Raw genomic sequence first — 26979 nt, forward strand, 5'->3', positions numbered from 1 at the left:
GTGCTATCGACACAGGGAACCAACAGCGGTGCCTACGCCACTAGGATATGGAATGGGTATCAACACTTATCCATCGTCATTGGTGTCTTGACCGGTAACAAGCACAAAGCCAATGATATGGGTGAGCTTAGGCTTCTTATGGATAAGGGGGAGCCTCGGGTGCTTTTCCCGACTAATCTTATGCATGAGAGTGGGCTTTGTGGGTATGAGCGGCCAATGTGTCTTCGGAAAACTTTAGGAAGCGGCCTACAAATGATTCTGTTTCTAGTGGGATGGCTTGCTGGGAAACTGGGCGGATGATCTGTTTTGGGTTCTTTGGCGTTGGTATGCGTGGTTGCGTTTGTGCTGTGAACTGTGGTAGATCCTTGTCTAAAACAATTGTTTGAAAGCGTTATTCTAGCTCGGATGTGTACAAGATTGATTTACACGTACATGTATTTCGATTCGAGCGAGAAAGTGGCCTCTATATAGAAAGTAAACGACCATGCTATTTCGAGTTGGTGAAGTGGAGGATGAGCTACGTAATAACTAAGGAACTCTGGGAATTCTCCTTTCCTGTTTCTTTTCAAATAAAAATTTATTCTTCAAGTGGAGCGGAGATACTACTTCCAACTCTAGACGTCTGACATGAGACCCAGATATCTTTGCTGTGACTTTATGCCAACTTGATTATAAAATCAGGTTGCTGACCCTGCGATTCAGCAGGAGTGGCTAGTATGTCTCACAGAACGAGTTATACATGTGAGGCGGGAGATGAGCAGCCAGCAAGCAGCTATCCCATGCGAATATAATACATAAAGAAGTCAACGAATTGCGAAAAAGGCGAGACCGAATTGAATTCACTTTCCTCCAAGATCATCTCCCAGTGTCATGGCTTCTGGTTGTCGAGTGAGATGAAACTGAGGTTTCATTTCGTGTCGTTTGTGGCCTTGTCGCCGATCAAGGTTTGACCATTTTATTTAGACGTGGCTTGACGCAGGAGCTTATTTCCGGTTGTTGCGCTGCATGGCCAAAATCTGGACCATACGGATGAAGATATTGATGAAGTCAAGCTCAAGGCTGATACTCTCGTTGACAACATCCCTCCGGATAAGGCCCCTCTGGGCCATACGAGAGTGGTGCAGGACCTTCTGCACATCGTAGAGAGTGAAACCACCGAAGACAGCAAGACCTCCATACAGCCAGATCTTCTCAGACCACATCAAAGTGCGGGTGGCGGTAGCGGGGAGGACAAGAGGAGCGAGACCAGAAAGAGCGACGATAGTCACACCGGCGAGCAGGGGGGCACCAAGGTACAGGTACTTGTCCTGCTTAGCAGTAGCACCAACGAAAGCAATAGATCCCATCATTCCAACAGTGTAAAGACCAGCACGAGCAAGTAGAGCGGGGTGCATGAACATCAAGGGCGAGAGGAGGGCTGCCTGAGTGACGTTGAAAGCGGTCCAGAGACCGTACTTAGCCAAGTAGCTGGGTATCTGTTAGCCGGATTTCCCGCAATACAGGTCAAACAGATAGGAGAAGAATACTTACTTGTCGGGAGAAGTGTAGTAAGTGCCATACATAGTTCCGATGCTTCCAACCAAGCCTAGACCAGCGACAAGCCAAGGGTTCATGGCCATCAAACGGTAAGACCATCCGTTCATGTGCATAGCCCTAGCGGCAATACCAATAATAGCGATACCAAGTCCAGTGTGCATAAAAGTCTCGTTCAGATAGCTACGTTCGTAGGGAGCCATGCCACCATCCTCTCTAGTTTCGCGGTTGAAGATCATGTTGGTCGCCAGGATTGTTCCACCAACGATGGCGGCGCCATACAGGAGTCGCTGAGTGAGATTGCCACCCTGAGCGGCATTGTAGGTAGGCTGCATGTAAGTACGACGGAAGGCATTCTGAAAGGTCTGTCTAGATTTCGCGAAGATAGAGGAGGTGGCCGGGCCGAGTGGCTTAGATTGGGATGGCTTAAAAGGTGAGTTGTGGAAGAATCGAGCAGTGTTGGCAGTTTTGGGGACTTGACGCAGCGCCGTTGGAACGGCGAATGGACGCCGTAAAAAGAACGCCATGGTTAAAATGGGATGACGAAGTTGATGATGGCGGTTTAGCGTCGAAGGAGATGGGAGCTATTTAAAAGCCGCGGGCCGGTGATATCAGCCTTTCGCCCTTTTCCGGATTAGGCGTGTTTGCTCCCAAACCTCCTGCATGTTTGCTCCTCTTACTGGCGTAGCGCTACGGCTACCCGAAACTTCGAGAAGTGCAATCACGTGTGACTCATGGCTTAGTAACGGGGCGTTCGGCGATAACTCGTTTCCATTCTCCGGTACTATCATAGTGGGGGAGGGGGAAAAGAGCTGCAGTTTTGCCGATACGGACATTGCATATCACCGATTTTCTTATTCCCTTGATCACCATTGCAGTGTGTGGAAGTGGAACTACCTTCGCCAATTGACCTGATTCTCAGCATCTACAGCTCCATCGTCGGCTTTTAGAGTGCCAGTGCACATAACTCTCAGCCCACCATGTCTTCAACATTAGAAACCATAAACCTGCCCCATCTCCCTTCTACTATGCCTGTGCATGTAGCTATCTACCGTGATGTCCAGAATGCTCCTTTTCTCCGGCAGCAGCTCATATCCGGGAACTCGGATTTCGAATATGCGTTCATTGATGCAAGCATGGTATGGCATTGATGTCAAGAAAGCTCGCTAAAGAAACCAAGACCCTGACCACAATATGCAGGTTCTTTCGAGAGCGCACGTTTCGTCCGCAATTTTCAGGGCCGTAAATGACTATCTCAATGAGCGTCTCAAGTCTCGTAATGTCCACTCGGAGATTGTTTTCTCTTTTAGCCCCACGAACAATGTAGGTTGATTTGTAGCTCATAATTCGATGCCTCAGGCGCTAACAGTTTGCAGATTGCCGACTCCTTCCGGAAATTCGGTATCAGCGATTCTACGAAAGATCTGTTGGTGGTGAAGGTGTCTGTAACACCGGAAATTACCCATGATTCAGTAGCGGCCCACCTGGCACAATCTGTTGAAGGCTCACCTGTGCCTTTCAATGACGAGACTCTGGCTGAAATCGCGGATGTTGCCAAAATAAAGAAGGCCTACAAGTTGGGAGCATTGCCTTCTGCTCCTGCGGGTCAAGTAAATGGTGCTGGCAGCAGTGATGATGTACGACTCGAAAACTCCATTATCGGTGCAATTGCCCTGCGAGGAGCGACTTGATTGCTTAATGTTCTCCAAATTTCCACGTCAACCTGGACTCCATCTAAGTGACCTCAATTCGAGCGACTTCCAATACAACAGGCTCCATCTTGCCTGGTTGACTTCTTTCGGTGAGACTCTATGGGCCATGGTCCTGAGCGTATGCGGCCAAACTTAGATTAGTGGATGAGTCCTCCACCAAAAACACAAGCTCTCGGCCCTCGCTCCTTCAACACAGGCGCGAATGGCGCTATGGCTCTGAGCAACATACGCGTTGAAATATAGTATTATCAGTGACTGAATGATGTGTCGCCTCGGAACGCCTATTCACGGGTATATACTACACGACGCGAAGAGCAATACCGTGGCTTAGTATCTAACGAATATTATTCAAGAATATACCAAATTCTAAACCATCCTTCAATGGCAGCTACGAGTATCAGCCCCTCGTAGATCAAATACAAAACGATTGCAAACATTTGCTGTAAGGAAACAGGGATTACGATCGGTTGCCCTGCCCACTGATAAGTAATTCCTAAAGCGGTAATTTAGCAACTTGTGCCAAGACGAACCCGTTCAAATGATTCTCTCTTCAACAATTACTCGACAGCTCGACATACACTTCAAATACCACTGCCGACATAGATCTCTCCTGAAAGAGAATACGGAGATTTTGCGCGAGCCTCATAAAGCTTCATATTGGTGGATTGTCCGCGACCATGTCAATCGCTTATTCCTACAACTAATTTACCTTGACTCGCCACACCATGAGCGCCGCAGCGGACGTTATCGTCCTCTCTTCATCCCCAGATCGCATTCCCAACCGTTCTTCAGTACAGCCTGCCCATGATCTCGTGAAGCTGTTCGATTTGTCCCCGCCAAGTGCATCTCCGTCTCCGGTACGGTCACCATCAGAGTTGTTCCAACTTCCTACACGTTCCAGGTTTTTCGAGCTTGAAACCCCGTCACGGAATAAAGAAAATAAGACACCCCAGGAACCACCAGTCAAAAAGGCCAACGCCACTTCGAATTCAAAGAACGCTTCCTCAGAGGATAAGCCTAAGCGGAGGGGGAGGAAGCCCGCAAGCGAGTCGCAGACGGTACGTGTTAGCCCGGGATCGGGTGGCCTAGCACAAGAGAGCGCACCGAAGAAAGCTACAGGTGCCAGGAAGAAGCGTGCGGATAATAAGGGCAAGTGTGAGAAAGCTGCGAACAAAACCATAACAGGGAGGGTCGCGAAGCCTGGCAATGCGCAGACTAAACCGCACCAAGAGAAGATTATGGATGTGTCGACTCCGAAGGGTTTGTCGCAAACGAAGCATGCCAGTGAGGTCGTTGATCTGGGAAGCGATGGAGTGCAATTGGAAGCTGCTGTGAAGCGGAGAATGGATTGGACGCCCACTAAGGATACCCTTGCGCAAACGGTAGAGTTGAGTCAAGAGGAGGTTGCAGAAGCCAATACCAAAAGTTTTGGTAGTCTGCTATCTGAGTACGGTTTCAATGATGTTTCTTCAGCTCGCAGTGATGTCAGGAATTTTGGAGACGATGGTCCAACGAAGCGTAGACGTATAGAGGTATGGCTTGTATTATCTTTGTCGCCCGGTGTTTCAGGCTAATACTTATCTTCGAGCAGCTCGTGGATTCTAGGTTATTTGGTTCATCGAAGCAAGAATCGCATGATCTCGATGATATAAGCATTAGAGAGGATAACCAGCAAAAACAGCCAGCGGCCAAACAGAAACCGAAGAAACAGACTAAGAAATTCACGACACTTACAGCTCGTGTGACAGCAAATTATCTCAATGATTCCCATGAGGGATCGGATTCGTCAAGCAGGGAAACCACTAGTACTTCTCGAGAAACTGCTGCAACTGCAAGAACAAAGGCCACGAAAAGCAAAGGAAAAGCTACTTCCAAACCTAAGGAGCCTGAATTCATAGTGCTTTCACCCGAAGCAGCTGCAAAGTCGCTAGAAAACCAGGAACCCATATTTGGAACTTGTAGTCAGTTAGAGCGAGAGGATTCTCCGACCTCGCTAAAGGAGCTACAGGCAGCCATCAGTGAGTCGGAGAGGTATACTGTGGCAGAGCCCTCTTCATTGAGTTCAACACTATACTCAACACCCACGTCCCGTTTTACTACTGCAAGAGGCTTATGGTCCGTTGCAGCCAGAGATCTAGAAGGGTCATTGATTCACCAAACGGAAGTTGTGGACCTGTTGGATACACCTGAGCCTGCTAGGATGACGATCTCGACCAACGATAACCGTAATGAAAAGGCGTTGGAGGATGCAGCCATTGTCACGCTTAGAGAACCGTTTAATCTTCCCAAGGGCGAGGCACCTAGGCTCAAAGCTATCCCAGCTGCGAGAAAAGAGCCATCCCCAGCGCCTGGTTTGCCCACGACAAAAGCTAGTGATAAATCTAGGCAAACCACCTCGCAAGATCCTGAGCCACAACCTGAAATGCCGCGTTACAGCGGCTTCACCGATGCCGAATTATCGAAACAGGTCGCATCGTACGGTTTTAAGCCCATGAAGAACCGAAAGAAAATGATCGAACTTCTCGAAAAATGCTGGGAGTCCAAACATGGTAAAAGCGTAACCTCAGAAACCCGAGCTAGCTCGCAAACTACAGAGCCAACTCGCGAACCCGCCTCTTCCGAACCCAAGGCATCTCAGAAACAGCCACGCAAACCCACTACTTCACGAAAGACAACCACAAGGTCCAAAACAAACCCCAACTCAAACGCACTTTCAGGAACAAAGTCCAGAAAAACACCATCAAACAGCAACGCTCTCAAAGCCGCAGACACTCAATCAACACCAGCCCAAGCACCACCAACACAGTCCTTCATCAACGTCGAAGAAATCGAAGACTCAGAAGAAGAAATCCTACCTTCACCCTCCCGAATCCTGAACCGATATACACATCAGCCCTCAGAAATCAGACAAGTCTTACCCATCTCAGAAACACTATGTAGCACATCCCGTACCAACAAGTCAACGACTAAGAACAGCGCAACCCTCAATCAGAAACAACCCGACTTAGCTGGCCAAATCCTCAAGGCCATGCACGCACAGCCAGCTGGAACGCCTAGTCGTCCGAGCTGGCACGAGAAGATCCTCATGTACGACCCCATTATCCTCGAGGATTTTGCCACCTGGTTGAACACCGAGGGCCTAGGCCTTATTGGTGAGGATCGGGAAGTCGGTGCTGGTTTCTTGAGAAAATGGTGTGAGGGTCGAGGGATTTGCTGTTGCTATCGATGAGCTTTCGTGCGCAGCAACGGTCAAATATATCATACCTTATTATTCACGCGTCATTTTTACGATTTTGCCCTTTTGAAAGCCAATATACTGCATTAGGTACGTTGTTTGGGGCGTATGGAAACTAAGCAGTTCCTTCTTTGTCGGGGTTGTATGAGAATTTTCTGGAGTTTTGGCATATCTATTATTGGAAATACCCTTTTATAGATTTTATACTTGTTTATGAAACACAATGGCCTACGCAATTGAATATGACCAAGTTTACTGCGTTTCGGATAGACTTATTTATAGTTTGAGATTTCGAAAGATACTAGTTTTTCTTATCCTCAACAGACCAACTAGTAATATACAAATAACCATCGGTCTAAGACCTCAAAACTAATTTGTACAACAAGAAGCATAGTAGAAGAACAAGTATAAGCGAAGTAAAATGAAAGAAAGATATAGGAAACCATTACAATGCCCCCGCTCTAGATAATGCGAGAGAGACACCAAATTACACTAGTCCAGATTCACTCCTTATATAATTCGGTGTCTTCTGCAGGCTGTTGCAAATTAGAAGAGACCTCCTCAGTGAGCGGGTTTTCATAGACGTAGGATGAGTCAGTTTTAACCTGATGAGCCCCCTGGGCAATGACCTGTGCAGGAGAAGAAGCATAGTAATTCATGTGGTTGCTATGGAGCTGTTGGGTCTGCAACGGCGCAGAATATTGCGAAGCCAAGGATGACATAGGCGGAATCCCTTGGCTCAGTGGAGTATTGAAGACACTATAGGGCAGGGTGGGAAGTCCGTGAGGCATTCCGTCCATCTGGCCGTCGAGGGGTTGAGGAACCTGCTCACAGTAAAAATTGACAGCTCTGTCTTGATGGAGGAGAGTATCTGGTTGAAGACGGCCAAATTGGGAGTAATTTGTCAGTGAAGCAGGTCCTACTTCATTTTGCTGCGGATAGCCAGGAGCCGTTTGTGACGAGCCACTAGCAACGGTGCTTAGGCTAGGTTGATGGTTCGATTGGCTGGGACCCAAGCTCCCAGCTACCGGAACTTGCGCAGTGCCTTTCCCGCCGTAGTTCCTCTGATAATCTGTGCTTCCGAGGGTTTGCCAGGAGCCATAGGGGGTAGGTAAGGTCGGCAGAGGGGGAAACTGATTATTTCCCCGAGAATAGTTTGCTCGGAAATTGTCTCTTGCAGGAAAATTGGGGAGAAGAGCACTAGGAGGTTTTAGGCCATGTTTTGGCCATGCATCTTTGGTGACCCATGTTTTCCACCGGAAGAAAGGGATGGAAATGTTAGCATGTCCATATGCGATAGGGAGTGGTGCTCATGCTCACATCATCGAGTTGTTTTTTCAGCTCCTCGATTTCGTTCCTGTATTTCTGTTCGCGTCTTTTAAGCCCCTCAAGCTCCTCTTGCAGTGTTTGGATTTTTTCTTCCTGGTCCTTGCTTAATCCACGATAATGAGTGACTTCAGTCGATGCATTTGTTTCGCCGCACCATGAGTTTGTCTTGACACAATTTGAACATTCCGTGTCCTTATCACTGTTGCATCTCGACTTGAATAGCTATTTGTTCAGGGAGTCAGTAGGACAATGATAATAAGATGGCGTCTAGATGCCGTCCAACAGCGAGACGGAAGATGAACTGGGTCCTTTTTGGAAGAATGAAATGCAAGTTCGATTGGCGTACTTACTCTGCAGAAATCACAAGCTGTCGGCGCTCTTGTGAGAGGCTCACGCTTTTTGAATTGCTCATCTGGACGGACCGGGCCCTTTCTGTATTTTGCTTCCATCGCTTTCTCGTGCTTCTTCTTTGCCTCTGCCCATTCGGCCATCATTTTATCTTTTCTTTTGTGGTGATTAGTGAGATATGCATCTCTCCAATCCTTTTTACCTCTATTTAGCGTAGGTACATGATTCTTCCGAGCTTTCTTCTTTGGTGGCTTCTGCGCAGTTTGTTGGGCTGTAGCATCTTCCGATCCTTGTGTGGCCTCCGACGTAGCCCTTGAGGAATTGGCAGCTTCCAAAGCAGTAGTTGTAGCGCCATCGCGATTTTCAACTGGAGGTCTGGCAATGGCGGTTGTTGAAATTTCCTCAGGAACAACTGTAGCAGAAGGTATCTCACCAATCTCGACCTGCTGCGAGATTGTCTGTTCGATTGGTTCAGGGTTCGGGGGGCTAAGATGTATGTTTTCGAAGAGTAACGCGTCGTCAACAGTATCTTCAGCATTGGGTATCAGCAATTCGTTATTGTCGTAGCCTTCAAGGGCAGCCTCGTCAAAACTCCGTTTGTTAGACATTTCAATCGGTGGGCAGTTCCAATTTGAAAAGGTGATGGGACAACAAATGAGAACTATCAGCCCTTGAAAGAGTACGATACTCAGAGCTGGTGGAAGATGCAGCGTAGCTTAAGTACAGATGCCAGGGGGTACTATAGTAAGACCAGTACATGTTGTACACAGGATATCACTGTATATTTATGTTGATCTCTGGGGGTTTCGGTTCCCGCCTTCTCGGTGAAGATCCCATTATCGATGCATTCCAAAGGACATGGACAAACAGTATAAAATGTACATTGTCATATAGGGCGTTCGCTGCGGAGGGCAATATAGTGGGATCAATGACTTTTACGTAGCCGCAAGATTTGTATGTCATTGTTCGGTATGGGTCATTTGTGTAGGAAGTGGAACGCATGCGCAAGAGTATGTGTCAAAGGCATTGTAGGATAATCTGAAACTATACATTCCTGTATTCCATCAACGGATGGGTCTTCCATAGGGTGAAAGGAACCAATGTTTCTCTTACCGCATTCAATAGTTGGGTCTGATGGCCCTTTGTTGCTGTACAAAGCTGTCTTTCGCAAAGAGAGGGAGAGCCTGGTTGACAAAGCGCAGAACTACCGATCATTGTAATACTATGGAAATCTCCGAGTCCTTAAGTCTTCGGTTGCGTATAGTTGAGCGATGTGGTGAATAAGCGGTGGTTCTATTCGGATACGCAAATATCTCCAATTTTTCCAAGACAGAGCAGAAGCGAGAGAGATAATGAGACGGGAAAATAGCGAAGATGATTCTAAGATACATATAGAGACGTTCCAAGAAAAACTAGAGATTGATCAGCTCCTACCATGCAATGTAAAATGAAGCTGATCCTGGAGCAATTTATGCTGCCAAATGCCCTTCCCTTCAGAGTTAAACACCTGCCATGCCCATATAACGTCGACAGAAATAGTGGAAAGCATCCCGATCGAGAACAATGACACAAGGGTGGAGGAAACGAAGCGAGACAAATGCGCCCTGCACCAGCGCAAATCAAGAGACCCATAACGGTCATCAATCATGATAAGGTGGGAAACTGAAGGCCGTGAAGACAAAAAAACAACTCCTGGGAACAGAACACCGAGGTACACGAAGCGAATGCGGCATGAGGGAAAAATATAACGAAAGAAAAGTCAATATTAAACAATAAGTTTTCGGATATGTGAGGTGATATAGGAGCCAACTAGTAGTAAAGTGACCCAGGCCGACAAGGCCATCATATTGCGCAGCAACAAGCGATGTGGAACCCATACGGATGGGCTAGAATTGTGCGGTAGTCATCGAAATACTCTACCATTCTGAGCCACTGTCTCAAACCTGATCTTGTTCTGATATTTCGAATGTCCGCCATCTTCGAGCCAGGGCGTGAGGTTCTTGCACTGGCTGACATCAAACGACTCCAGCTGGTTACAGCCGTCAGCCACTGCTTCTACCCCCGCGCCAGTCACTCGAACGCAGCCACGAACCGATAGTCGCTTCAGGTGCAAAAGATGAAGGCCAATGCTGCGCAGGGAAGGGTCGGAGATTGCAGAACCACAAAAAGACATATTCAAATAAGTCAATTGGGAACACTGAAGAGCAAGGACCTCTGTTGCTGTATCTGATAATGCACAACAAAACGACTATTCAAAGGTTAGTGGATATTTATATCTCTTTGCGATAACCTCGACCAAAGTTGGAGCCTGACGCCTTACCAGATCCAATTCCTGTAGCTGCTTAGCAGCGTTGGTCAAATAAACAATAGCTTGGTCAGTCAAATAGGTGCAGTCGGCTAAACAAAGCTTCCGCAGATTGGTGAATCGCGCGTTCCCCCAATATTGAAAACCTTGGTCTGTGATAGAGGTGCAGCGTGTCAAGTCCATTTGTTCGATCCTGTGAGCAGCATGGGACGCAATATGGTGCATTGACCGGTCGGTGACGTGTTTACAGTATGACAGCGTCAATTTCGTCAGCTTGGGGCAACCGAAGACAGCACCAGCTGCGGTTTGCATGGTGGGCTTAAGGACCCCTTTGCTCGTCTTCACAGGTTCATCTTTGTGTTGCCCAGGCATGACCCAACCAATAATCCGAGCCAAGAGCGTGTCCCCGACTTTCCGGCAGTTGCTCAAGTCCACCTCTTGCAGTCCTTTTGCCGTGCTCGCCATGTCAAGGATGGCGGATGCAGTGACGTCCCACACACTTTTCATCTTCCACGCGGCGACGTTGGAGCCGCATGTGGCAGCCAGTTTATTGAATCCCTCATCGGTGATATGAAAGCAATTGCTAATATCAACAGAGCGGGGCCTATTCCCAACGAATGGACATATGATTTTCACTAACACGTCATCGGTAATTTGTCGATTATACATGCTTAAGTTCAGATCATGCAGCAGATCTGTGGATGTATTGATGATCTCTGACCAATGTAGAGAGACTGCCCGTACTCGAAAAAGATGATGAAGGTCTAGATGGTTAAAAATCCTCACCAAGATATTGTCAGGGAAAACGCCGCGATTCACTTTGTGCGACTCGCGCTGCGTTTTGAGGGTTGTCGACACAGCAGCCTCGGGCAGGGTGAGAAACGACGAGCTTGTCGATCGTGGTTCAGATGGTGGTGACGGCCGTTGCTGTTCCCCGGAGACCTCCTCTGGCGTCAACGGAGCGACGGATCCGCGCCTACTTTTCAATCGGACCTTGTCTAAGCCGACATTGAGGAATGGATCTGGATCCGAGGGACGTAATACGGCTTGGTCATCTGCCTTGTTGGTATGCGGACCATCCAGTTCAGTTTCCGTGAGTGTGAGGAGGGGCATCGACCGGCGTCGCGAGGCGCTGACTTTAAAGTTGCTATCGCCAACGAATTGTCCAACACCATCCGCTTCAGCCATTACGACATCGCCATCAGCTGCCGATTGCAGCCGCTCTTTGGCAGTTTTCTCCACCTGCTCCCGAACATCATGGGGGCACTTCTCCCAAAACTCGGCAAGGACATCACCGCTAATCATAAGACACTCAACCGCGTTGATAGTACGTACTGTTGCAGTCCTGCGAGGCGCTAGAGAAAGACTTACAACCTCACCAAAGTACTGACCTGCTTTTAGCCGCGCTTTCACTTCAAAGCCCGGGTGTTCAATGGTGTTTGGCATGGAATGCGAGGCATCCTCTGAGTGTGTACGTTCCGTCAATACTTCAACTTCGCCACGAACGATAAAGTAGATCTCCCGGCCTTGGGAGTCCTGCTTGATAATGTCGGTGAACGGAGGATACGACCGGGGTTGGGCGTTAAGGCCTAAGAAATGAAGGATGTCCCCTGGAAGACCGGCGAATAGAGGTAGTTCTTTGAGTAAAAGACGCACGTTAACAAGTCCGTTGGCGAGTGCGCTCGAAGAAACTCCATCCGCTAACCCAGGGCTGGGAGATTTGCGTTTCTTGTTGACCGACTTCCAGTTCAACACCGTGCCCTCTTGCTCCGCAAGAGACATGTCCTTAGAGAAAGTTTCTCTCAGCCGTTTATTCCCTCTGCGAGATATAATATCATCCACTGGAGGCGCGGATGTCTCCTTCTTCTTCTTCTCCAAGAGCATCAGCCTTTCTTGGGCTTCATCTCGGATGGCTTGCTCCACATCTGGGAAGCGAGGCAGGATATTTCTAAAGTCTTCCTTCGTTAAGACGATCAGCAGACATCTGGAGCGAGCGATAATGGTGGCGGTCCGCGGACGATCCATCAGCACGCCTATTTCACCAAAGAAAGCGCCTGGCTCAAGATCTACATATACACTCTCGCCATCGCGCGAAGTAACGGAGACTGCACCCCGGACCAACCAATATATCGCCTTGGCCTCGTCCCCTTCCGTCAAAATATAATCATTGGCTTGATTGAGTTGGGGGCGCAGATGCCGTCCCACCGCGTTCAAAAAGGACTCCGGAGTAGACTGAAACAATGGGAACGAGCGCAATCGGTCGACCAGATCCAACGGAAGAGCTTGAATATGAGAGAAGGCTAAGGGGGAAGGGCGGACCGGGCGATTGGGATTCGTGACCGAGTCGAATGAATGGATTAACGAGACCGTATCAGACACCGGCGCGAGGGCTTTGGTCGAGCCTCCGCCGGACCTGCCATGGCGCCGCATGATGAACTAGTTGCGTTCCTCTTAGAAGCGTCAAACAGAATGGGGGATGGAGAGATGGAAAAAGTTCGGGAGTTTCCAGAGGTAGCATATAGTGTATATTTTTTTCCGGCAAGCAATCCACGGACCGATGACGTCGACGAGAATTGTTTGGGAGGGGATCACGGGAGAGCTTCAGAATGGCATCTTCGGTCCACGGGGAGGGCGGGGAGGAAAAGAACGGAACCGTTTCGTCGCTGGGGGAGGTTTAAAGAGAGCCAAATGAATTATCCGAGACCCCGGGGAGTTTGAGACGACAATAGGACACAAACCGAAAGTCCACGGAAATTCTGGAAGAGATAGCTAAAAGTGAACATAATGGTTAGAGAGAGAGCAACCCACAGACCAGACAGAGAGCTTTCCGCCGAATACTAATTCATGAAAGCGGGGAATGGGATCACCGAATAGATGCTGTGGTTGAGCTCCACCGCGAACTTGAACTTTCCGCCTACCAGCAAAATAAAAAGAACTAAACCAACTCGAGCCAAGTGGTGCCCGCCCGGCCTTATCAATTGGGATTCCCTCCGCTCTTTTGACGTGCTCTTGTGTTTGTACCCTCTGCTGTTCAGTGAGGATTCAACCCCACAAAAAAGAACCAGAAATCTATACCAATATTGATAGGCCCCGTAAAAGAAAAATAAAATAAAAAGAAAAGTAGAGGAGAAAACTAAAAGACTGGTGTGTTTCTTTTCCTTAGCATTGTATCCCCAGTCAGCGGAGATGGAGGGAGGTGTCGTGATAGGGAAAAGGAAAACCAGAACACATACATTTACGCGACGAAAGTTGAGCTGGTGTTAGTGGGGGGTCTTCACCACCGAAACAGAGACACTGATCCGCAATTATGGAGTCCCTTGACAAATCACCAGAATTTAAGAATATTTCTCTGGCTTGTGTCCCTCTCAATTGCAAACACTGAGTGAGGTAGTTAGTCTGATGTACCCAACAAACAATAAGAGCAGAAAACTGGATGAAGGGGAAGTAGGAGAGAACTGCAAAATTTTGGGTAGGGATGTTTATTAAACTTCAGCTGTACGCAGTAGGGAACAGGGAACAGGGAACTAGTACCACAGAGAGATACGTACATTTACAATCTACAGGTGTCGGTTGGGGCCAGTGAGAACAGATGCATGCTGAAGATCGTCACCCAACCCATAAAATCCCAAAAATCATTGGGCCATTTCGCTTATGCTGGCTTTACGTCGATTGAACAGCAGTTTGCTTGCTTTGCTTCCTGCATTTAAAGCATGCATCGCTAAGGATTAGTGGGAGGATCCTGTACAATCCCTACCACCTACGGAGCCTATTATGGGTTCTTCTGAAAATTAGTACATACCTTGTAGCTTGTGAGGTTATACCTGCAGTACAGTGATGCATATTATGCATATCGGCTCCTATACATTTCTCTACGCGTTTTATATTGATTTAATTCGATTTATTCTTACTTCTCCCTCTCCCAGTATATATTTCCAAAGGAACTCCCTCGCAAACCCTTTCCTCTCCCCTCAACTAAAGATTCATTTTTCCTCTTCCGAGTACTGTGGATTAAAATCCAATATGACAGCGGGACAACGCAGGGGCCACCCATTTCACCTGACATCCCATACAATTTATCATTGATACCTAAGGCAACGAAAGACCTTTTTATCTTTGGCAGTGATTGGTACACTGCTTCTCCTCAATTACTAGTAGTAGCTTCCACGCATTAGGTAGAGTAAGCTAGTAAGTCTGTTAGAAACAATATTGACACCGGGATTTAAGATCCGCTTTTCCCGTTCTCATTGAATCCCTGTTACGACAGACAATGCATGAATACAGCCTCATCGCTATGTCACTACAGACTCGGTCCGAAGGGTTATGGCAAAATCCCATCTCAGGAAGCGGCAGCGACTATCTGTGACGCGGCGAGAGCTAGGTGCGTATAGAGATGAGTGGAGAGTGTTCTGTTGGGCCGGTGCGAGGAGGCGGCGCTTGACCCAAAAGACCTTGCGGATTCGGGACCATTGCTTACAGCAGGTTTCCATACGGTTTTGTGGCCCCGTGGTAGACGGGGAGCACGTCAGCGTGTACCACATCCTATCGACTCTAGGCCAAGTAGGATAGCGGCACAAGAATCACGACTCGTTGGTCAAATACGTCGAATCCTCATTCCGTCTTCGATCGGCGATTTCCCAGAAGGAAATTAACGTATGCAGGACGGTTGCCCTTCAAAGATTCTAGAGCGTCCTGCATAAGTCCGTACACCAGACTCAGCTTCAGCCCAAGTTTTGTCGTGCGAGCAGCAGTGTAAACGTCGTGACGAGCTAAACACAGCCGATGTTTAGTACTTGCTTCTAGGTCAATTTGTAGCATCAACAAGAAACGAACCTAATAAACTGTAGATGCCAGAGAATGATAACCCAGCTGTCACTGTAGACAGGAAGTCTCTCCGGTCATGCCGGGCATAATCCACTGTTTCTTCGAAGAGACAGAACGCAAGTGCACCGAAGCCTAGTTTTAATCCCATTTTCATTCCCTCTTTGACTCCCCCAACAATTGCCGTGTAATTCTTCGTTTTGTGGTATTGGAACCATCCGGTCGATGTCGTAGGAAAGCGATGAGCGTTTTCGGCACGGAAGCGATATGCTGACTTTTTACTTCCGTGAGACGACCCGATGGCCATACCAACTGAGAAGGCCGACATGGCAGTGTAGGGTAGACGTCTTCCGACTTCAATTCCAAGTCTGGGGGGCGCATCCGATTCAAAGAGCTTATCCCAATGGAGTATCTCCATTAATGTTGTTGAGCCTCGCGGGTGCGCGTCTGACGATTGGTGAGAGTCCATGGTGACAAATGAACTCGACAAGGTTTTGTATTGTAGATGTGAATCGGGGATAGTGGGAGATAGTACAGGCTATAGAGCAGATAAGGCGTTTTTCAAATTCCAATGAAGCTGGCTCTCTGCGACAACATGGATTTGTATTGACTTTCCTGTTCTGTTTTCGGACCGACTTAGCGCCGTTCTTTGCTTGGGCTTTGGCTTAGGTAAGGCTAGCTTTAGGAGTTAACTCTGCCGAACGAAGTATACAAAAAATATATATATTATACCGATATCGAGATCAGAACTCGAAAAGTATTATGTGGTACTGCAACCGGTCATTCTAGGTGATGCCTTTGTCTTGAGTAGTCCATGTCTTGGAAGAAGGCTGCTTAGTGTAGGATTATTCTGATAACTACTGTATGATTGCGGAACAAATCAAGGAGCGTTAGGTGGTCACTGGTTAAGTAATTTGCTTACATTTTGGAGTGTTTTGATTAATTTACTTGTTAAGGATGCAGAAGTGGATATGGGATAGAGTGTAGTCAAAATAATAAGAAAGAAGGAATACATAAAGTAAGAATAATACTTAGTTATATACCCTCAAAAACGACGCAGAACGCAGGCTCATCTCAAAAGTAACACCATAAATAGATATATGTAACTATAGGTCGCTTTTCCCTTCAGTAAGACCAACCAATAAACCCCCAATAAGTATACTGTAAACTCTTCCTTTCCCTCCAATGTAGCCGCTACCATATCCAACAATCTGCGGTGTTTCAAACCCCCGACAGGCCGGGGTATCTGGCAGTTCCTCGTACCTTGCAATAATTTTAGAACAATGATGTATAGCTATTTTACGGGGTACAGGCCAGTTGGATGCTAAGCCTACTAATATATTCTCGGGCCAATAAACCATCAGTGTCTTAGTGTTCAGAAACACTCAAAGGCGGTCACGTGCTATCAATAAAGGCAACGGCACCCGTATCGGGAAACCAAAGAGGTCTTTTCAATTCACGTTTATCCTTTGCTTTAGAATTCGAGCCTGGGGTTACCTGGATTCTAATTTAAACAACTCAGGAGACAACTCAAAAACTGCGGGAAAAAGGAATTCCGGGGGCCTACTAAACTTATCAATCAACAACCAAATCAAAATTACATCATGGTAAGCTTGACTTAATGACTCGCTACCTGTGCGTGAAGAGTGAACACGATTTCGCTGACTTTCTATGGTGATATAGTCACAGCCTGATTCTCTAAGTTGGACGCTACTGTTCAAAAAGCACAAGATGACTGTGCTCCTGATGTTCCCACCTTCCGCAACGATTCCAACCGCCCAAGCTACACTTCTCCGAGCCCTTCAATCACGCGGTCTAACAGAAATCAATGGCGATCCGGTACCGGAAGACTCATCAGATATTGAATTTGGTATTGCAGTAGACAAAAATGATCTAGGAAAGGGTTGGACTAAACTTGAGTTTCAAACGCCGCAGTTCGATGAAGATGAAGCACCAAAACGAGGGGCGGGGAGGAGATCTGCAGCCCCTCTGAGCTTACAAGCGGCTGAAATTAGAAATGGACAGCCAGTTGCTTTCAGGTTTCGCAAGCGCGGAGATGAAACTGAAACGACTGATGAACTGATTGACCTCGAACTAGAGGATCCTGGTTGGGATGTTGTTCTTCCTAGTCTCGATGATGAAGAGGAGGAAAGTTAAAGTAGACCATATAATTTTCTATCTTGATGAGTATTTTGTTTTCATTGTATTCTCTTTATTCTATGGGTCTAGCGCAGGGCTGGGACGTGGTGCTATTAGACGGCGTTCATGATCTTTCACTGGGTGGCTGAGAATATACATTGACCTGACACGTACCCTTAGAATCATCTGTATACAAGCAGTCACAAGGAGAATTCGTGGCCAATATCCTGTACGGTCTGCGTATTCTCCCTAGTGCGTAGTCCTTGGTAGATCATGCCGTCGGTTTTGTCTATCTATTTCCTAATAAATGTGGAACTATACTCTTTCGGAGCCATGTTGGTGTGTTATACGTAACATACTCCGGAGAACGGTTGGATCGCCATTTAGTGGATCCTTGGGTGTCAATATGGGGTCAACTTCTAATCACCTAGAGAACTATCAACACCTACTATGTAGGTATAGAGGGGGACCCGCGGAGGGAACAAAGATGGCAAATGACGAGCACAAAGCACTAAAAATAGATCAAACAGGAAAATCATCTGTGTAACAAGCGCTATCTGATAAGAAAAGGGATCTGGGGTTCTTCAATCGACTGTTACCGACGAGGTATTCTTAATCAAACGGAGTTGGACTATGAAATTGATTAGAATCGAGCGGCTTGGATTGCAAGGGATAGCTCCAAGTAAGATCGGACCAATCAGGATTAACATAGTGCGTTGTGTTAGAAAGCTTAGTGTGTGGTGTTAGTGGTTGACCGCAGGCAAGTGCCAGAACTTTCCATGGTTCTAGGTTAAGCCAAGGAACACAGACATGCTATGAGCACGCACTAGCAGTCGTCCGGGGCAACGGCGAGTTGACACAACAAGCCCCCGTGTCAACAGTCCCTCCAGTGGCTTGAAGCTCACACTAGCACCTCAGCGTAACTCAACAGGGGAAATTCTGGGGCTGTCGGGAAATAGGTCCACAGTCAACATTCTTCGTCGATGAGCTCCGTTCTTCAATTTCTTATCTCTTCGTCGCCTCATCCTTGTTTCGACACGCCGTCGGTGTAGGGCGTCGCTGGATATTTCGACAACTGCCCTCCCCGCGCCGATAATCTCGACCTGAGACTCACTTTCCGCTTGGAGGGAGGTAACACCACTTTCATATTCGATAAACAACAATATGGCGATTCCAAGTGACGCTTCGTCTATCACCGTTGCAGTTAGAGTGAGGCCTTTCACGATCAGGGAGGCGGCACAGATCTCTAAATGTGAAGATGGCCCTCTCTTTCTTGGAGATGGCTCTTTGGCTGGAGCGCCAACACCAAAACTCAACCAGAAGGGTATTCGATCAATTATCAAGGTTATCGATGATAGGTGCTTGTGAGTGCAGTGCAAATATCTCTCCGTTCCTTGCAATCATTGACCGATTTCACTCAGAGTCTTCGACCCTCCGGAAGACAGCCCGGTACAGAAGTTCTCGAAAAGTGTTGTCCCCAACGGCAAACGCGTTAAAGACCAGACATTCGCCTTCGACCGTATCTTTGACCAGAATGCCTCCCAAGGAGAGGTGTATGAAGCGACAACACGCACGCTCCTTGACAGTGTTCTTGATGGATACAACGCCACAGTCTTCGCATATGGTGCGACCGGATGTGGAAAGACCCATACAATTACTGGAACGGCCCAGCAGCCTGGTATAATCTTCATGACTATGCAAGAGTTGTTTGAACGTATCGACGAAAGATCGGGAGAGAAGGCGACAGAAATTTCTCTCTCGTACCTGGAAATCTACAACGAAACCATCCGTGACCTCCTTGTCCCTGGTGGTAGCAAAGGAGGCTTAATGCTGCGGGAAGACTCGAATAAATCGGTTTCAGTATCTGGGCTGTCAAGCCACCACCCCCAAAGTGTGCAGCAGGTGATGGATATGATCATGAAGGGTAACGAATGTCGCACGATGTCCCCGACAGAGGCCAACGCCACCTCTTCACGGTCACATGCAGTTCTCCAAATCAATGTTGCCCAAAAGGATCGCAACGCTGATGTCAATGAACCTCACACAATGGCAACACTGAGCATAATTGATCTTGCTGGTAGTGAGCGTGCAAGTGCCACGAAGAACAGAGGCGAGAGGTTGTTCGAAGGTGCGAATATTAACAAATCGCTCCTCGCGTTGGGTAGCTGCATCAATGCCCTCTGTGACCCTCGGAAACGAAACCATGTTCCATACAGAAATTCGAAGCTCACTCGGCTCTTAAAGTTCTCTTTGGGTGGCAACTGCAAAACAGTGATGATTGTCTGTGTTAGTCCCTCCAGCCAGCATTTCGACGAGACCCAAAACACACTGCGTTATGCCAACAGAGCGAAGAATATCCAAACCAAAGTTACGAGGAATGTATTCAACGTCAATCGTCACGTTAAAGACTTCCTGGTGAAGATCGATGAACAAATGAATCTGATTAACGAACTTAAAGCTCAACAGAAAGACTACGAGAGAATCGCTTTCGCGAAATTTAAGAAGCAGACGGAAAAGAAAGACGCAGTGGTTCGCGAAGGAATCTCTCGTATCCGGAATGCTTATGAACACTCATTGCCCGAGAGGCAGGAAAGGACCGCCCACATGATTAAATCAAGACAGGTTAGCCGCAGGATCGGTATGCTGTCTTCGTGGATTGCTGCTTTCGACAGTGTATGCGCAAATTCCGAGAATGAGGAGCCCTTAGCGAATCTCCAAGCTATTCGCAGAACGGCACAAGGTGTTCTCCTTGAGTTGGAGAGTAGTAGGCAGCACTACCACCAACGCCTGGCTAGGAGCACTTGGGACAGAGGTATCAACTCGGCCGTTGAGCACGCCGTTCGTCAACTCCAAGACTTTGGAATCAACGATAACAGTGACCTTGCCAACCTTCATCGCGAAGCAGAGCTCCTGAAATCAAACGCAGAGCGTGATGCTTTTTCGGCGGTAGCAGAACAAGAGAAGGCAGGGGAAGCGGAAACTGTACAGCTGCTGCTTCAGGCTCAATTCGAGGCCATATCTGCAATTGAGGGTATTATGAAAATGAGTGAAGACGAAGCTGTTGAGGCGGGCAAGAGTGTTCTTTCCAAGATGCTCGACTCGTGCTCTACTGTAACATCAAGTCTTGTAAAACTAGATGGCAGCTTGCCGTCAGCTCAGACATTCAGCCCTTCTAAGGCCATGTCGCCTAAGCCAAAGAAGAGAGTGAGTCTTGCAGCACTCCCTGCTGGCAAGACTCTCGCTGCACCTATAAGCTTGGCACCGACAGCACCTGCCTCGCCCGGCAAGGGGTCGCCCCGACGCCGTAGGTTGGGTGCTGGCCGGAAGAGCGTCACATTCTCACCCAAGAAGTCTCAGGCCAAGTCAACGAAACGAAGCGTACGTTGGAAGGATGACGAGCAAGACGGTTCTTTGGCCGAGTTTCAGAAGACGCCGCAAAAGCCGCGGGCGCAACTTTTCCCCGAAGGACCCCAAGGCAGTCCATATGAGCCTCCATTGCCTAGAACGTCACCCGTCCCGCGTGGCATTCCAGTGCCCAGTCGGAATATCAGTCCTTCGTATGGTTCTTCACCAGTACCTGCCCCGCCGGAGCCAACATTGCATGTCCCAAAGAACAACCGATTCAAAGCCGGCTTCCTCTCCAAGAAAACTAGCGGCTCACCAATTGCGCCTCCTCCTTCGACCTCGCTTCCTGCCTCAGACGGTGAACATTCTCCCCTCCGCAACATCGAGAACAGCAGCTTTCTGAACCGCGCATCGGTTGACCGTCCCTCTAGGATCGCGGTTCGTACTTCGAGTGGAAGCTACACCAACAGTCCCGCATCGGACAATAAGGAAAGCTGGAAGGCAAACAAAGACGACGCCATCCGGATCAATTCGGCGATGAGGCGCATTTCCGGTGGATATTTTGGCGCTGGTGCTTCTGCCAATTCTCTTCGGGTTCACCGTCGCCGGAGTCCGGGGTCTGCAGCCTATGGCAGCTCTCCACCTGAAAACACTATGTTCACCGCGCAGGCAAGGAGAATGGCCAAGGGTGAGAAGGAGCACGAGGCCAAACCGGGCGTTTTGGGACCCCGAACTCTTCCCATAATGAAGAATACAGGACGACGGACCACTTTTGGAGGGGAAGTCCGGCCCCGAGACATTAGTCTCACCAGCAGGGACGCTATTCGACTCAGCGCTATGGCAACCCCCAATCTCCAAAGGCCCTCGGAGAGCCTCCTCTATTCAAACTCTGGAGCAGGATTGAGGTGAATTTAATTGCTGATTCAGGGCTGTTTACATTACATTCGGGTTGGGGGGTGTGTTTTACCAATACTTGGGAACGGTGTTTCGGAGAATAGATACCATTTGCTTTTTCTTAACTTATATTTTCGACGCCAACCATGAGGTCCGGTATCCGGGTTATACCGTTCTCCTCGTTCTGTTGCGCTGAGAACTTCACCAAATGATTTGGAAACATGCTGGAGCTTAACTTTCTATTCGGTGTTCAATTTTTTTTTCTTTCTCTTTTTCTGTCTCTTCTATGTGTATGGCATATAATGTTTCCGGAACGTGTACAATATCAGATGCGTCGTGTGAAAGGGTTTTTATACAATACGAAGCCAAGGCTGTTGTCTCTACTTTAATCTATTTTCGGTCTCGAGTTCGGTACTGAGAGATTCTAAATTAAAATTAAAACTACTAGTCCGTAGCCAGCCATTATGTCATTGCGCGAAATGACGCCACTGCAGAAACTCCTCCGCAATCTGACAAATAAAGGAATGCATACCATAGTAAGAAGTCCGATTTCCCACCCTCAACATATTTCCTTCTAGTTCCAATGACTAATTAATTATCTAGACTGGTGCTGCTCGAAGCTACCTGGTTACTCACAAAACTAAGATTGAACCTGACAAGTTCAATTTAAACGTGACAGTTGGCTAAATTGTCGCAATAAATTGGCCGGTACCCCTCAGCGGAAACCCTTGAGGCAAATTGATTTGCGAAGCAAATTAACTGTTCGAGTATCACGTAAAAAATCAGTTGAATGGCTTTCGCCGCACCCGCGATTGGCTCGACCTTATTTTCAAGAATTTTCCGTCCGTTCTCCACCAGCGCTCCATTTCTCTCTTTAACACCTGAATCTGCATCGCGCAACATGTCCAACAACACGCAAATCGCCACTCTGGCAGCTGGATGCTTCTGGGGCGTCGAGCATCTGTTCCGCAAGAACTTTGGTAATGGCAAAGGTCTCCTAGATGCAAAGGTTGGTTATTGCGGTGGATCGACGGCGTCGCCCTCGTATCGGGCTGTGTGCACCGGAGATACCGGCCGTAAGTATTAATATCTATACTTCGTTACAACCTATGTTCCTGAAGCTAATCGAGGATGATTTTCTCTTTGCTATATGCTAGATGCCGAAGCGGTGCAGGTGACGTTTGATCCCTCCATCGTTACCTACCGTTCTCTTCTGGAATTCTTCTACCGCATGCACGACCCCACCACTTTGAACCGCCAGGGACCCGATATCGGCACTCAGTACCGTGGCGTCATCTTCACTCACGGAGACGAGCAAGAGAAGATCGCCAAGGATGTATCAGAGAAGGTGAGCCAGGAGTGGTACAAACAGCCTCTCTCCACGGTCATTGTGCCTGCTGGTCAATGGTGGGATGCGGAGGAGTACCACCAGCTCTATCTGAACAAGAACCCAACGGGCTATGAATGTCCTGCTCAGTATGTTATGAACCGATCTCTGAAATAGGATTTCTTCTCTTGTTAGGGCGAGTCAAGAGCTAATGTTTCGCGCAGCTTCGTGAGACAGTTTCCGCCTCTTTCCGCCTGACTGGAGGTGAAGATATGAGATATGAATTTCGAAAATATGTCAACCTTGATGGTCTTGAGATGGTCCGGCTAAACTGGTGTCATCGCTGGGATGTTTTACAAGATAACTGCTTTGTAAAAAGGCGCAGTTTGCACAGGACAAGCTTGTTCGTTTCTGGCATGTATATTGATGGGACCCGAGATGTGTACTATACATCTTTCAAATGTCATTCAGATGTCTCACAAGGGTGTTTCCATGTTGATTTCATGGTATCCTGATTTTCTCCACAGAGTTATGTACGAAGGGGGGGGGGTGTCTCCTAGTATCATATGGCAGTGTGCTGAACTGAATACTAAACACAAGTCCTACCCTACAGTAAAGAAAGACAACCGTACATAGAAGAAGAGGTATTATCAAGTCAATGATTTATTCTAAGGATATAACACAACACATCATTCTGACTACCATTGAAGCGGGTGAGAAATATGTGAAGTTCGTTATATAGCAGGCAATGGCTTTCCTGTGGTTGTCTTCTTTGTTTACTACGATATCAATTCACTCATTCAAGTATGGGCTCAGGTGACAACTCCCCTCTGTCCCAATGCAGACACGCTGCGTTCTCTCTCTTTTCTTTCCGCCATCACTCCCTACTTCTTCCTCTCCCATCCTTTCTCAAGGATTCGCCTCTCTTCCTTCCCCCATCAATCATCGCTCACTCCCTGTTTCTTCGATTGTTAGTACTGTCCAGAGTTCTCTACAGAAGTGTGGTCTGTCAAAAGCATTTGCTCAATGTTCTAGCAGTCTAATAGACTGGCGACAACAGAGCTGTGAGTTTTGAGCAGAAAGGCTGTTTGACGCACTTTCTGTAGCGGACTGACTGACTGTATCCCACATCCTTCCAATCCACCACCTACCCGCGGCAACTGCCTTCTTGGGGTTTCTCATCGCCATCAGTGCCTTTGTTTCTATACCTACCAATTTGCCACACTATCTCCCGCAAGTATTTCCTCGACGTGTGCTCAACCTGAAGGCCAGTCGACAGAGCCTCAGGGAGGCTTTGAACGGTATGAGACTCCATGGACCTCGTCGTACCCGCGCGTATCCATCACTGATACTGACCGCGCTGGTAAGGAGCCCTCAGATACTCTTCCACGAACACGAGTGCCTTCCAGGGCACTATCTTATCTATTGAGGAGGTTAGTAGCAGCGGCTCCGTTATACCAGGTTGGGTCCCGTCATGATGGCAAGCCACTCTGTTGAAGCAGCCATGGCTGAGGCCCTGGGTCATCTTAACCGCATCGCATGTCATGTAAGCGTCTCTCACACCACGGAGGAAATTATGGAAGCCACTACTGATTGAACAAGTTCCGCAAGCACGAGCAGCACAATGCTGCAAATGAGATTGGCAAACTGAGCATTATGATTGTCAATGTCTTCTCCGAAGCTGTTGAGCATATTCCCACTAACGAATTCGCCGATGTGGTAAGCTGCTCTATCAACATCCTGACACAGGATTAGCCTCAGTAACAGAAGCAGGCTACAAACTGCCAGAACACCGTGAGTAGTCACAATATGATTCAGCAACAAGCTGTCGTGGCTCTCATGAACGAGGTCGAGAAGGGAAAAGACAGCTTCACCTGTCACACCAGCGTCTTGCAGAACATTCCGTCTGACGCCCAGCTCCCAACGACTGGAAGCTGGGCTCAGGTCGCTGGTTCTACCTCAAGCCTCCCAGCCCAACCTCAAGGGGTGGGCCATTTCATGGCTCCGTTGCCCATGGGGCCGGCCTCTCTGTCCAAGCAGAGCTCGAACAATGACGAGAATGGCGATACGAGAATGTCAGGAATCTCGGACGTCGCACTTTCTGCACCCATGTTTCCAGAAATCCCAGAGGCCAAGGCAGGAGTCCTTCGTATTTATGGCAAAACCTCCAAAGAGATCATTCAGTATCTTACTACCCGTATCCATGAGGGTCCATTGCAGGACATTCGACTTGAAACCAACGGAAGGACGCGAGTGACCTTCCAGCATGCGTCTCAGGCGCTTGCTTTCCTGAAGTCTAACCAGGAGATGGAGCAAATGCTTGGCTACGGGCGTTTTGGATGCGGCTACCGCGTTGAATTGGTTGAGATTATTGATTGGAACGACGACCACCGTCGGATGAACCAGCCCATCCGAGAGCGTCGTCGTCTGTCATTCGCAAGAAAGCGGCTCTTCGCCGACAATATGTCGCCAGAAAAATGGAAGCAGGACATCCGTACTTTGGCTGGACCAGGGAATATTGATTTCCTCTGGGTCTTCAATTCTGGTAATGGTGAGTTAGTAGCACAAAAACTATGGGTCTCCTATAGACTAAATCCCAGCTAATTGGGCGGTAGCAACGGCTGTCTTCACGAGCACAACCGTTGCTCGCAAGGTTTTGGAGGTGTTCAACCGATGGAAGGACGGCCGAAATGTCTACAGTGGGGTTTCCGTGACCTACTCGTCGGACCCATGCGAGAAAGAGTTAGTTTTGGTCAAAGACACCGCTCGCCCCAACATTGCCAAGAATTTTGTGAAAAGACCCATTCGATAGATGCAGGGCTGCCGTTGAACGGATGGGCAGTGCTTCGAGCCACTGTTTCATCTCAACTGCTTTAAAATGACATCACATCAAGTCAGGCGCGCGGAGAAATTTAAAGGGCGGAAGATTTCCAATTCTTTTCTTTTTTTTTTTAAAAAGAAAAAAAAAAAAAAAAAGGAAAGAAGAAGGAAAGAAGGGGAAAAATATAAAGGTAAGGGAAAGCAAAGGGATAATCAACAAGGGTGAACTGTTTGCGGGGTGTTGGAATTTTGTGGAATGTTGTCCAGGCGATTCGAGCAACGTGGTAAAGGTACCATATGATCTGAGCCGTAGCAAATAGAATGGAAGCACGAGTGGGATTGTACGCATGTACGGAAATGTCAGGTTGTGTTTAGATGTGGCCTCCTGTGAACGAGTTCTGTTTTGGCCACTTGTGGTCCGACTGGCCTTGCACGCATGCAAAGGGCTGGTCTCAACATGACTCACCATAGGGATGATTCGAACCTTCTGCCTTGAGCAACGTCAGCTGTAGTTAGTTGATAGTCCAAAACATACGGGGGAGGGGTTGCCAGTGAGATATCAATAATGGCTTTCGAGGGCCTCTGGTAGGCACTCGAGTCATGATAACTCATAGAAACCAAATACCATCCCAGTCTGCATTACTGATGTGATATGAACCTTCGCCGCCCTTTGAATTTAGTCCCAGTGCGTCGTCATCTGAAAGACCCTCCTATTCAAACAAGTGACAGGCCATCGTATGTACACGGGACAAATGTCCCTTGCAGCAGTGAGCATTATTGCTGATATAGACCGAAAACGGCATTGATGCCAGGGGAACGCGATTAGATAAGTCACAAATTTCCTTTGTTTGTTTATTTATTATTGGGGAATTGCCGTAAACAGAAAAATAGCAGAAGAGCCGTCAAGTGCACGAATATTTCAGAAATGAAGCACGGAATTGAGGGATAGAGAGAGAGAGATAAGCGCGCATACACACACATACCCATGATGTCAGAGCAGATCAAGGCCGGGAAAGTTTGTCTTGTTTATCGCTGTCAACATTGCTGGATGATAGAATTAGCCATCTTAGAGCCCTGACTGACCCGTCCATGCATGTATCTACTATCGTATGTATGGATGCTAATGTAGGTACATACATACATGCGGGAGTTAGTCTATGCATCAGAAGCTACC

The 26979-nt window shown here is 47.9% G+C and overlaps 11 protein-coding genes across 11 annotated transcripts; 6 read left to right on the forward strand and 5 right to left on the reverse strand.

Annotated features, from left to right (window-relative positions):
- Window positions 1–423: 423 nt before the first annotated feature.
- On the reverse strand, window positions 424–2145 carry BDV38DRAFT_195532 (Bax Inhibitor family protein). The gene is made up of 2 exons (XM_032052339.1): window positions 1531–2145; window positions 424–1467 (listed from the first exon to the last, which is right to left on the reverse strand). Exons 1-2 carry the CDS (start codon window positions 2058–2060, stop codon window positions 984–986), a joined length of 1014 nt encoding a protein of 337 aa, XP_031909130.1. The 5' UTR covers window positions 2061–2145; the 3' UTR covers window positions 424–983.
- Window positions 2146–2334: 189 nt separating this feature from the next.
- BDV38DRAFT_259551 (EKC/KEOPS complex subunit CGI121/TPRKB) lies at window positions 2335–3598 on the forward strand. Its single transcript, XM_032055834.1, has 3 exons — window positions 2335–2672; window positions 2734–2856; window positions 2910–3598. The coding sequence occupies exons 1-3, from the start codon at window positions 2514–2516 to the stop codon at window positions 3222–3224; spliced, it is 597 nt and encodes a 198-aa protein (XP_031909131.1). The 5' UTR covers window positions 2335–2513; the 3' UTR covers window positions 3225–3598.
- A 216-nt stretch (window positions 3599–3814) lies between these two features.
- slx4 lies at window positions 3815–6614 on the forward strand. Its single transcript, XM_032055835.1, has 2 exons — window positions 3815–4777; window positions 4837–6614. Exons 1-2 carry the CDS (start codon window positions 3971–3973, stop codon window positions 6472–6474), a joined length of 2445 nt encoding a protein of 814 aa, XP_031909132.1. The 5' UTR covers window positions 3815–3970; the 3' UTR covers window positions 6475–6614.
- Window positions 6615–6983: 369 nt separating this feature from the next.
- On the reverse strand, window positions 6984–8765 carry BDV38DRAFT_287160 (Zn(II)2Cys6 transcription factor domain-containing protein; the record flags this gene model as incomplete). The annotated part of the gene is made up of 3 exons (XM_032060809.1): window positions 6984–7613; window positions 7801–8031; window positions 8160–8765. 3 exons carry the CDS (start codon window positions 8763–8765, stop codon window positions 6984–6986), a joined length of 1467 nt encoding a protein of 488 aa, XP_031909133.1.
- Window positions 8766–9457: 692 nt separating this feature from the next.
- Window positions 9458–9929, reverse strand: BDV38DRAFT_195553 (uncharacterized protein). The gene has a single exon (XM_032052340.1). It carries the CDS (start codon window positions 9796–9798, stop codon window positions 9538–9540), a length of 261 nt encoding a protein of 86 aa, XP_031909134.1. The 5' UTR covers window positions 9799–9929; the 3' UTR covers window positions 9458–9537.
- On the reverse strand, window positions 9511–13469 carry BDV38DRAFT_259554 (cyclic nucleotide-binding domain protein). Its single transcript, XM_032055836.1, has 2 exons — window positions 10478–13469; window positions 9511–10405 (listed from the first exon to the last, which is right to left on the reverse strand). Exons 1-2 carry the CDS (start codon window positions 12890–12892, stop codon window positions 10061–10063), a joined length of 2760 nt encoding a protein of 919 aa, XP_031909135.1. The 5' UTR covers window positions 12893–13469; the 3' UTR covers window positions 9511–10060.
- Window positions 13470–15049: 1580 nt separating this feature from the next.
- On the reverse strand, window positions 15050–15838 carry BDV38DRAFT_195567 (uncharacterized protein). Its single transcript, XM_032052341.1, has 2 exons — window positions 15293–15838; window positions 15050–15228 (listed from the first exon to the last, which is right to left on the reverse strand). The coding sequence occupies exons 1-2, from the start codon at window positions 15747–15749 to the stop codon at window positions 15071–15073; spliced, it is 615 nt and encodes a 204-aa protein (XP_031909136.1). The 5' UTR covers window positions 15750–15838; the 3' UTR covers window positions 15050–15070.
- An 838-nt stretch (window positions 15839–16676) lies between these two features.
- BDV38DRAFT_195570 (uncharacterized protein) lies at window positions 16677–17574 on the forward strand. Its single transcript, XM_032052342.1, has 2 exons — window positions 16677–16887; window positions 16964–17574. The coding sequence occupies exons 1-2, from the start codon at window positions 16885–16887 to the stop codon at window positions 17435–17437; spliced, it is 477 nt and encodes a 158-aa protein (XP_031909137.1). The 5' UTR covers window positions 16677–16884; the 3' UTR covers window positions 17438–17574.
- Window positions 17575–18275: 701 nt separating this feature from the next.
- BDV38DRAFT_195573 (kinesin family protein) lies at window positions 18276–21776 on the forward strand. Its single transcript, XM_032052343.1, has 2 exons — window positions 18276–18783; window positions 18841–21776. The coding sequence occupies exons 1-2, from the start codon at window positions 18584–18586 to the stop codon at window positions 21671–21673; spliced, it is 3033 nt and encodes a 1010-aa protein (XP_031909138.1). The 5' UTR covers window positions 18276–18583; the 3' UTR covers window positions 21674–21776.
- Window positions 21777–22201: 425 nt separating this feature from the next.
- BDV38DRAFT_195587 (peptide-methionine-S-sulfoxide reductase) lies at window positions 22202–23327 on the forward strand. The gene is made up of 3 exons (XM_032052344.1): window positions 22202–22734; window positions 22816–23134; window positions 23210–23327. The coding sequence occupies exons 1-3, from the start codon at window positions 22449–22451 to the stop codon at window positions 23241–23243; spliced, it is 639 nt and encodes a 212-aa protein (XP_031909139.1). The 5' UTR covers window positions 22202–22448; the 3' UTR covers window positions 23244–23327.
- Window positions 23328–24459: 1132 nt separating this feature from the next.
- Window positions 24460–25797, forward strand: BDV38DRAFT_274628 (uncharacterized protein; the record flags this gene model as incomplete). Its single annotated transcript, XM_032057874.1, has 4 exons — window positions 24460–24531; window positions 24624–24704; window positions 24753–25536; window positions 25586–25797. 4 exons carry the CDS (start codon window positions 24460–24462, stop codon window positions 25795–25797), a joined length of 1149 nt encoding a protein of 382 aa, XP_031909140.1.
- Window positions 25798–26979: the final 1182 nt, after the last annotated feature.

The sequence above is a fragment of the Aspergillus pseudotamarii genome (genome assembly GCF_009193445.1).
Source record: "Aspergillus pseudotamarii strain CBS 117625 unplaced genomic scaffold BDV38scaffold_72, whole genome shotgun sequence".
Lineage (NCBI taxonomy): Eukaryota > Fungi > Ascomycota > Eurotiomycetes > Eurotiales > Aspergillaceae > Aspergillus > Aspergillus pseudotamarii.

What these genes read in the sequence shown, in the direction of transcription:
- BDV38DRAFT_195532 (XM_032052339.1), bottom strand. Translation starts at nt 2,060, where the DNA reads ATGGCGTTCTTTTTACGGCGTCCATTCGCCGTTCCAACGGCGCTGCGT. An exon ending in TACTACACTTCTCCCGACAA is followed by an intron (nt 1,468 to 1,530) that starts GTAAGTATTCTT and finishes ACAGATACCCAG; the next exon opens with CTACTTGGCTAAGTACGGTC.
- slx4 (XM_032055835.1), top strand. Translation starts at nt 3,971, where the DNA reads ATGAGCGCCGCAGCGGACGTTATCGTCCTCTCTTCATCCCCAGATCGC. An exon ending in CGAAGCGTAGACGTATAGAG is followed by an intron (nt 4,778 to 4,836) that starts GTATGGCTTGTA and finishes ATCTTCGAGCAG; the next exon opens with CTCGTGGATTCTAGGTTATT.
- BDV38DRAFT_195553 (XM_032052340.1), bottom strand. Translation starts at nt 9,798, where the DNA reads ATGACCGTTATGGGTCTCTTGATTTGCGCTGGTGCAGGGCGCATTTGT.
- BDV38DRAFT_195573 (XM_032052343.1), top strand. Translation starts at nt 18,584, where the DNA reads ATGGCGATTCCAAGTGACGCTTCGTCTATCACCGTTGCAGTTAGAGTG. An exon ending in GTTATCGATGATAGGTGCTT is followed by an intron (nt 18,784 to 18,840) that starts GTGAGTGCAGTG and finishes GATTTCACTCAG; the next exon opens with AGTCTTCGACCCTCCGGAAG.
- BDV38DRAFT_259554 (XM_032055836.1), bottom strand. Translation starts at nt 12,892, where the DNA reads ATGCGGCGCCATGGCAGGTCCGGCGGAGGCTCGACCAAAGCCCTCGCG. An exon ending in AGCTACAGGAATTGGATCTG is followed by an intron (nt 10,406 to 10,477) that starts GTAAGGCGTCAG and finishes ACCTTTGAATAG; the next exon opens with TCGTTTTGTTGTGCATTATC.
- BDV38DRAFT_195587 (XM_032052344.1), top strand. Translation starts at nt 22,449, where the DNA reads ATGGCTTTCGCCGCACCCGCGATTGGCTCGACCTTATTTTCAAGAATT. An exon ending in GTGCACCGGAGATACCGGCC is followed by an intron (nt 22,735 to 22,815) that starts GTAAGTATTAAT and finishes GCTATATGCTAG; the next exon opens with ATGCCGAAGCGGTGCAGGTG. An exon ending in GGCTATGAATGTCCTGCTCA is followed by an intron (nt 23,135 to 23,209) that starts GTATGTTATGAA and finishes TGTTTCGCGCAG; the next exon opens with CTTCGTGAGACAGTTTCCGC.
- BDV38DRAFT_195567 (XM_032052341.1), bottom strand. Translation starts at nt 15,749, where the DNA reads ATGGACTCTCACCAATCGTCAGACGCGCACCCGCGAGGCTCAACAACA. An exon ending in TGGCATCTACAGTTTATTAG is followed by an intron (nt 15,229 to 15,292) that starts GTTCGTTTCTTG and finishes GGCTGTGTTTAG; the next exon opens with CTCGTCACGACGTTTACACT.
- BDV38DRAFT_259551 (XM_032055834.1), top strand. Translation starts at nt 2,514, where the DNA reads ATGTCTTCAACATTAGAAACCATAAACCTGCCCCATCTCCCTTCTACT. An exon ending in CGTTCATTGATGCAAGCATG is followed by an intron (nt 2,673 to 2,733) that starts GTATGGCATTGA and finishes CACAATATGCAG; the next exon opens with GTTCTTTCGAGAGCGCACGT. An exon ending in CTTTTAGCCCCACGAACAAT is followed by an intron (nt 2,857 to 2,909) that starts GTAGGTTGATTT and finishes AACAGTTTGCAG; the next exon opens with ATTGCCGACTCCTTCCGGAA.